Here is an 8,030-nt window from a genome sequence, read left to right on the forward strand (position 1 = left end):
AAAGCGCGGTAGGCTTGTCTAAGGGGAGGCAGCATTGGTAAGAGATCTTTCGACTCTTTACTTACTATTTATGTCATATTACCCATTTAAAATTATCATTACTGCTTTAGATTAGACGACAACATCCTTTGTGGTTGGAAAGGTAAGAGGCCTTATAGATAATATCGATAGAACTGTTGAGATAGAGCTTATCTGACAGCGAACAAGACAGCCGGCTTTACTGTTAGCCGACAAGATAATTTTAAGACAACCTGTACGTGTACGTTGAAATATTGTGCTTTGTTTAATTAGACCACAGTGATAAGGTTTGTCTTATAATTTAAGAACAATAAGTAAACGGCATTCCTGCCTCGTAGTCAACAGACACTTGCTGGGTTTGCTCAGTAATAGCGGACTAGCAAGAGCTTGCTAACATAGCTTAGCGAACCCCTTTGTTGTAGCATATGAGGCGGTGTTAAGTTACCCTTCTGAACGAGAGGTGCCAAATTTGCTCGTTAAGTGATTGGTCGTGAATGGGGCCAGTGTTAGTGCCTTATTACATCACTCGCCGCTCAATGTATATAACGTTAATGCTTGATTAACAATGTAGCGCTAGTCTGTTAGCAGGCGAGTTACCGCTATTACCTGGTTTCCATGGACACACTAGGGCTGGGCCTAATGGAACGGGATAACCTCAGATTTCGGACTGTTTGGACCTTCTGACAAAGTTATACACACCTATAGAAATATTAAGTTTCTATTCACTTCCAGTTGTAGCAGAACACAGTCCTCAAAAATAGCCACAGGATGGGTAGGGTTATTAAGGTATCCCATTGACATCCCTTTTGTAGATTCATATCTGCTCGCACAAGGCTGCGTTTTGAATTGGTCATTCTTGAAGAGGGTCATTCCCGTATTTCTCCATATTGTGAATTCAGTGCATGTTAAACCAGGTATTAAACTAGTGTGTTTCAAGTAGAAAAGTAGTATATTTTTACCATTTCAGGAGAGGAGGTTTACAGTTTGTGACATCAGTCTAATCACAACTTCTTTTTTTTTTTTTTTTAAATCACATATATGTGTAGTTTATGTTACAGTATTTGTAGTGTGTGACAGGAAGCCTTGTGTGTTACCTGCTGTTAAAGAGAGAAGAGGAATGGCGAGTCAGTCAGTGGAGATTGTGGCCAAGGCGCTGGAGCAGCAGGTGCTGCAGTCAGCGCGGATTGTGGAGGAGCAGTTGGATGCGGAGCTGGAGAAACTGGAGCAAATGGATGAGGATGAGCTGGAAAAGCTCAAGGAGAGGAGATTGGAAGCCCTCAAAAAAGCTCAAAAACAGAAACAGGTATTTAGGGTGAAAGCTTAGCATCGCATTAACAAAAATGTAGGGTTTTTTGTTTGTTTGTTTGTTTTTTAATCTTTGGAATGATCACTTTTGTGTTTTAGCATGTTGACCTTGACTTTAAATAGGTTAATCAAATGTGTCATGAAGGTCTAAATATGATGTTACTATTTTAAATTAAACTGTGAGTTTGTGTGAGATTTATCATAGAAAAAAACTCCAAGTTCCGTAACTCTCCCAAGCGGACAGTGTCCCCTGGTCCTGTTCAGGGTTGTCACTTAAAGTCAGGCTGCATCTTAAAGTCATTAGTGAGCTGAATTTTAAAAAGCAACAAATCCAGCTCCAGGAGAAGCACGAACCACATGAATTTGTTCTGTTATGAAGATGTTAGGTGACAATGTTAGGTATTTTGTTGATGGTTTAAATTTCTATCATCAGGAGTGGATGTCTAAAGGGCATGGTGAATACAGAGAGATCCCCAGCGAGAAAGATTTCTTTTCCGAGGTCAAAGACAGCAAGAGTGTGGTCTGCCATTTCTACAGAGACTCCACCCTCAGGTGTGTCAGTATAGATTTTATATGTCATATCTTTGCCAAGTGTATCGCGCTTGCTCTGTTTTGTTTCTGAAGCTTTTAGCCAGGACTTGGATCCTGCATCTGTTGGAACGAGTTGATAAGAAAAGAGGAAGTAACTTCTGTTTCATTCTCTCTTTTCAACTTGAAGGTGCAAAATTCTGGACAAGCACTTGGCTGTTGTGGCCAAAAAGCATTTAGAAACCAAATTCATCAAGCTCAACGTTGAAAAAGCACCGTTTTTAACAGAGAGGTTGCGGATTAAGGTCCTCCCCACACTCGCGTTAGTGAAAGATGGGAAGACCAAGGACTATATTGTGGGCTTCACCGACCTGGGCAACACAGACGACTTCACCACCGAGATGTTGGAGTGGAGACTGGGCTGCTCGGATATCATTAACTACAGGTACGTAAACACATCTCTTAAAACCAGACTGAGTATCTCTAGATAAAACTTACTCGTTTACGACACAGATGTGGTTCATCAATTCAAAAAGAACATGCACTTGATTATTATTCATTTACACTCTTTTGAATGGTGTGCTGTTATTAAAACCACACAGGTACCAGTTATGTCAATCAGGATGACTTAAATATAATTCATATGTTGCTCATAGAAAATCATAGACGTTCTTCATGTGTTGATGTGTTCTGTCTGAGCCAGCGGTCATGGACTGTACTGTTTTTTTTTTTTTTGCATTTCACCAGTGGTAACCTTTTGGAGCCACCCACCGGCGGGCAGAAATCAGGATCAAGGTTCACCAAGGTGGAGAAGAAAACCATAAGAGGGAAAGGTTATGACTCAGACTCAGAATCTGAGGATGATTAAAGAAAACAACAAGACAAACAAAAAAAAAAACACTGACAACCCTCTACCTTTCTCTCAGGGCTTCCTACACAGTCCTCAATCTGACTCAAATTGGTTTGTCTTTTTTTTCCCAGGCTATCAGAGTAGGTCTCTTAAGTTGTGTGCATTTCACTATTTCTGTCAGCAATTGTTTTCCTGCGTCACTTTGATCAGTATGTGACAGGGTCTTTGTGTGCACTCATCATATTTATTTCATGTGTTTCTAATCTTCTTTGACTTTATATTACTAAACCAGAAATCTTTTATAAATGACAAGATTATAGAAATGGTCTTGTTTTGAGACATATTCAAACTCCCTGCCAGATCTAATGTACATATTACAGCATAGGGGACAAAAATCTTTTGAAGTAGTCTCCTGAATTTCTAAGTTTAACATCGTGGTGCAAGCTGATACTAATCTGTAATATGTTTGTCTGTAACGGACACATGAGTATCAAACAAGTGCCAAGGAAGCTAGCTTGCAGCACTCCAATAATAAACACCTGGTCCTTCCTCCATCGTACATTTCTTTGGAAGATCAGGTGTTGGAGTTTCGTTTTCTTTTGTAAGATTACGTGACTGATAAATAATAAAAGAAGCTGTCACTGCAATCCATGTTTGTGCCTCATGTGATTCTCTATCCACGTAAAGATCTACTTTTACATCAGGAATGCCTTGAAAAAGAAAGCAAACATTTTAACATGCAGTCCCATTTAGTCCATTTTTCCATTGAAACCCAAACATTTTCCCTACATGGATTCAACAGTTCTAGAGAGAGGTGGGTAACATTATTATTGTGCAATATAATATGATCTATTGTATGGATAGTGATATATATTCAGTTGACATGTCACACACACTTGTGAAAACAGGGCAATGCACTAACAGTTTGAAATAGCTGGTTTAATCAACACAATGCAAAGTACATAAGAGGCATAAATGAATGAGTTCAATTCGACTAAGAATCGATGGCTTTCTGTTCCACTGGCTTTAGGAGACGACGTACCACTAACTCCCCTTTAGTGTTGAGGTACGAATCTGCCATGTCCTCCTCAGCCGGAAGGCCATGTGGTAGTTTAAGAGGCTGAATCCTGCAGACAGGTCAGTCAGTCAGTCAGCACGTACAGTTACAATATATCATCCTACTGAATATTACAGATGTAAAAAAGTGTCTTACCTGACTAAATGCTTAATCATTTTCAGCTGGTTGTTAACAGAAGGGGTGTTTTTGTGCACACGAGGTTCGTGGGCCTGCAAAATAGAAGCATATCCATACAATTCTGTATTTACCTTAACAAAAACACAAAGCTGATGGAGGTGGCTATACAGATGGGTTACTAAAGAAATCACAATGGTGACTTAAACAAATGAGAAGTAAAACAAAAATAGCACTATACAGTAAGTTCCCAGTATACACACTTAAAATTACTTTATACATATAAACCCAAACCTGAGCCCACCTTCAACAAACCCAAACTCTTCACCACTTTCTTTTCCCAGTAAGGTCGCCGCATCGTGCTTTTCACTCGCGTGACAATATGTAGTTTATGGGGCTGTTCCGGGTCACCGCCATACTTTTCATGCTCTTTAGACCGCTCTGCAAACACCTGGATGGCACGATGGAGATTTAGTTAGTTTATCTAATTATTGTTCGTTCATAATATAGCTAATGGAAATAGTTTACGTACATTTGGAGGGATGCGTGATCTCGTAAACTTGCTGCGACTGGACAAAAACCACGGCTTCGATGTGGCTTCGGTCAAGCTCTGTAAAATACAAAAAAAAAGGTCACATTTGCCATATGAAAACATTAACTGTCATAACTATGTTACACATCAGCTCGACGCCTTAAGCAAGCTGTACAGCTCCTGCAATCATGCACAATGTTTAGCGTAAGAATGTGGTCATTACCTTTATTGAAAGAGATGCTGATGCAAGAAAAACTCGACATAAAGCTGCCATTCCCTCTGAATAAATATGAACCTGATTCGCAGGGGTGAGACGCCAGCAAGGTTATTAGCTAGCTCATTAGAAAGTATAAGCCAGCGATGCTAAAATCACGGCGCTGTGTACATTTGAGACGTATAGTTGATTACTTTTCTATTCTGCCGCAAAGACAAATACGAACAATTAAACTACACAACCCTGTAACAAACAAAACAGGTCTATATAACGCTTGTAAGTTATCTCACATGTACAGGGGTACTTCCGACATTTCGCACTGGAAGCGGAAGTGGTTCCTTCAGCTTAATGAGACCGTAAATTATCAACGTCTTTGTGACATCAAACCAACACACGTTTTTAGAGGTTTTTTTTAAAAATAAAAAATAAGACACTCATAAGTATTCTATTGAACAAAAGCTTAATATGTTATTTTATCGAATCTCAGTAGCAGTGTCCGTAGTGCTAGTTGTAGCCCGTGTTTTCCTGTGCCGTCTCCTGTTTCTTTGGGGAATTATTTTTGGGAAACACCCTATCACTTCTGCGGATGTACCAACACTACTCAACGCTGTGCATTATTGCTTATTTTATAATAAATTGCAAAAACCCATATCAATATATATTATGACAACTTTGTTTAAATAGGATTTCTGTTACTAACCCAAACACCTTAATTTCTTTGATCTACAGACAACTAATCTCTCCGAAGTGAAAAGTTCTCCCGAACGCATTGCTGCACTGTATATCTGTACATTGTTACTGATCTTAGAATTCTCAGTAGCCCAACAATGTCACAGAACAATCTGCCTGGCATTGAGGTATCGGCCATCAGCGTCTTAAAGAGAGCTGTAGAACTTGACCAGAGCTCTCGCTTTCAGGAGTCTCTGATATGCTACCAGGAGGGCATTCAGCTTTTAATGGATGTCCTTAAAGGTAACGTATTTTCAAAGTCATGTATGAGCGACATAAAAATCATTCTGACGAAACAAGTTTCCAGTTAACTATCTCAAATTATCTCTTTATCATAGTGAGAACTTTTGAAATATTTGCATCTTTCAGTCAAGGAATATTAATGAGGGTCTGTCACTTTTCACAGCTGTCAAAGATGACTCAAAGAAAGTCCACTACAGAGAGAAGATCAAGGGATACATGGCACGAGCAGAACAGATTAAAGAACATGTCAACCGAGCAAAAGAGGGTGAAAGACTGATTACTAATGAGAACCAACACTGACATTTTCATGAATCCCTTTCCTGCTGAGTTTACCTAATCATTTTTTATTCTACTTGATTATTCAAACTTACCTCAAGAATTTGTTAGACTGAATTATTCTGATGCATCTTGTGATAAACCAATCTTATTGCTTCATCAGAGGGCAAATACCATGAGCAGATCAGAATTTCAAACAATGCCACTGGCTACAGTTTTGAGACACTCTTCAGACCATACACTCAGGACGGACTGACTGAAGTCTGGGTAGAGGATCCTTATGTGCGCCATGTTCACCAAGTAAGAACAGACATGGGAACACTCAGTTTTGGCTCACAAAGTCTGAGGAAATTCACAGCACAGTGTGACAGCAGGCTAATGACAGTTACAAAAGTGATGGGGATTGATTGAAGTGGGGGTGGGGGGGGGGGGCATTCAAATGCCAAAAACAGAGTAACAGAGTTATCAGTGTGTTAGTTTCTTTATTATTTACAACTTTTCAAGCACCTTTCTTTGTCATGTCATAAGCCAATCATGTTGTTAATGAATGCTTCATCTTTCCAGCTGTATAATTTCCTGCGTTTTTGTGAGATGCTTGTGAAGCTCCCCAGTAAAGTCCAGAAAATTCACCTCTTGACTTCACAAGATGAAGTAAGTATATTTTGTTTGTGACCTCTTTATAGCGCCTGCTCATATACTAGAGACCCAAGTTCCAAAACTTTAAGTGAGTGCATAATTAGTTTGACATAACTGAAATGATTAATTAATTTTATTAATCTTGGGTCAGAGATCTCTTTTCAGTTGTATGTTGTTTTTGAGTCATTACAATTACATAATTTGTTACTAACTAACCTCTTTTAGGGTGTTGAAGACTGGTTTATTCAAAACCATATATTTTCACTTTCAGGACAGCTCTTCTCAGCAGGCCAGTGCTTTTGAAGACATAAAGCAGTCATTACAAAGTCATGGTGTTGCTATGGATGTTCAATACTCCTCCACCATTCATGATAGGGAAATCAGGTAGTACTATCTCACATAGCGTTGCTAAGCAAAAATAATCATTTGGTTTATCATTAAGAGTGTCTGTGTATTTAAGGTGATGTTATCAAAACGTTAAGTACCAGCAAAGTCTGTCCATCTGTCTAAACTGGTTAAAGGTCAGTGCTCAACTTGAGAATTGGCTGTTCTCTTTATCCTTTTGTTTCCGTACTTGTATTCATAGACCATATATCAGGAGCATTGGCTGTGGTATTAACTGTTTATTATGCTAAAAATGCATTTCTTTCAGGTTTGATAATGGATGGATTATTAAAATTGGAAGAGGGCTTGATTACTTTAAAAAGCCAAAGGTAAAGTGCACTGAACTCTGGGGCAGCTGTTTATATGGGGTTTTTTAATTTTTTTAATCTGGCTATTTAAGAAAGTTTTTTTCCTAATACTTGCAGATATTTTCAAGCATTCGAATTGTGTCAGTGTTCCTTGTACTCAATTCCCACATGCAAAATAAAATTTTAATGGTACCATTTTTTCTTTATTATCAAGGCTCGATTCTCCATTGGATACTGTGACTATGACTTGAGAGAGTGTCATGAGACTACTGTGGATGTTTTTCACTCAAAGCACACAAAGACAAAATAAACCCCAGAAGAAGTGAGGTTTCTTTTTTACTTTCACCAAATGGAGTGAGTTTAGGGGATCGTCCTTTGATGTCTTCCTGTGCTGCCAGGGTGGGAGGAAATGCAGCTCCTTCACCAAGAAAGTGCCCTCATGCAACATTATTTCATGTTTATTATTTATATCTTGTTTACACTTGAAAAATTGGTTTGTCTTATCTTTGTATTCCTCCTCAAAATGCACTTTAAAATAATTCATACTGATGTAATATGAGACTGTTTACTCTCCCGCGTCTGTGCGGCTGTTAGCGATAACAGTACTTTTTGGTGGAATTTGTATCTTTGTACGTCTGGAATGTATTTGGAACACATGATTGTTTTCTGCTGGTGGATGGGTGCCTTCTCTGTGTAGTAAGAGGTCTCTGATTTATGTGAAATGTACAAACATTGCATTTACAGTGGCATATACACAAGATAAAGAAATATGTGTTGGTTTTTAAAAATGGGTGCATTTTTTTAATTCAATTAAT

At 38.7% G+C, this 8,030-nt stretch overlaps 3 protein-coding genes across 3 annotated transcripts; 2 read left to right on the forward strand and 1 right to left on the reverse strand.

Moving 5' to 3' along the window:
- txndc9 (thioredoxin domain containing 9) lies at window positions 1-3,328 on the forward strand. Its single transcript, XM_030786731.1, has 5 exons — window positions 1-37; window positions 1,125-1,321; window positions 1,757-1,875; window positions 2,042-2,296; window positions 2,599-3,328. Exons 2-5 carry the CDS (start codon window positions 1,136-1,138, stop codon window positions 2,717-2,719), a joined length of 681 nt encoding a protein of 226 aa, XP_030642591.1. The 5' UTR covers window positions 1-37; window positions 1,125-1,135; the 3' UTR covers window positions 2,720-3,328.
- A 310-nt stretch (window positions 3,329-3,638) lies between these two features.
- Window positions 3,639-4,942, reverse strand: mrpl30 (mitochondrial ribosomal protein L30). The gene is made up of 5 exons (XM_030786765.1): window positions 4,649-4,942; window positions 4,426-4,503; window positions 4,198-4,344; window positions 3,915-3,988; window positions 3,639-3,828 (listed from the first exon to the last, which is right to left on the reverse strand). The coding sequence occupies exons 1-5, from the start codon at window positions 4,697-4,699 to the stop codon at window positions 3,696-3,698; spliced, it is 483 nt and encodes a 160-aa protein (XP_030642625.1). The 5' UTR covers window positions 4,700-4,942; the 3' UTR covers window positions 3,639-3,695.
- A 524-nt stretch (window positions 4,943-5,466) lies between these two features.
- mitd1 (MIT, microtubule interacting and transport, domain containing 1) lies at window positions 5,467-7,605 on the forward strand. Its single transcript, XM_030786764.1, has 7 exons — window positions 5,467-5,611; window positions 5,775-5,876; window positions 6,051-6,187; window positions 6,452-6,538; window positions 6,795-6,907; window positions 7,176-7,236; window positions 7,430-7,605. Exons 1-7 carry the CDS (start codon window positions 5,467-5,469, stop codon window positions 7,523-7,525), a joined length of 741 nt encoding a protein of 246 aa, XP_030642624.1. The 3' UTR covers window positions 7,526-7,605.
- The last annotated feature ends 425 nt before the right edge of the window (window positions 7,606-8,030 follow it).

This window comes from Chanos chanos, chromosome 10 (genome assembly GCF_902362185.1).
Source record: "Chanos chanos chromosome 10, fChaCha1.1, whole genome shotgun sequence".
Lineage (NCBI taxonomy): Eukaryota > Metazoa > Chordata > Actinopteri > Gonorynchiformes > Chanidae > Chanos > Chanos chanos.

Excerpts from the sequence above, each read along its gene's own strand:
- txndc9 (XM_030786731.1), top strand. The coding sequence starts at position 1,136 with ATGGCGAGTCAGTCAGTGGAGATTGTGGCCAAGGCGCTGGAGCAGCAG. Across the intron at positions 1,876-2,041 it reads TACAGAGACTCCACCCTCAG|GTGCAAAATTCTGGACAAGC; the intron begins GTGTGTCAGTAT and ends TTCAACTTGAAG. Across the intron at positions 2,297-2,598 it reads TCGGATATCATTAACTACAG|TGGTAACCTTTTGGAGCCAC; the intron begins GTACGTAAACAC and ends GCATTTCACCAG.
- mrpl30 (XM_030786765.1), bottom strand. The coding sequence starts at position 4,699 with ATGGCAGCTTTATGTCGAGTTTTTCTTGCATCAGCATCTCTTTCAATA. Across the intron at positions 4,504-4,648 it reads CAGCATCTCTTTCAATAAAG|AGCTTGACCGAAGCCACATC; the intron begins GTAATGACCACA and ends TGTATTTTACAG. Across the intron at positions 3,829-3,914 it reads ATGATTAAGCATTTAGTCAG|GATTCAGCCTCTTAAACTAC; the intron begins GTAAGACACTTT and ends ACCTGTCTGCAG.
- mitd1 (XM_030786764.1), top strand. The coding sequence starts at position 5,467 with ATGTCACAGAACAATCTGCCTGGCATTGAGGTATCGGCCATCAGCGTC. Across the intron at positions 6,908-7,175 it reads ATTCATGATAGGGAAATCAG|GTTTGATAATGGATGGATTA; the intron begins GTAGTACTATCT and ends CATTTCTTTCAG. Across the intron at positions 7,237-7,429 it reads ATTACTTTAAAAAGCCAAAG|GCTCGATTCTCCATTGGATA; the intron begins GTAAAGTGCACT and ends TTTATTATCAAG.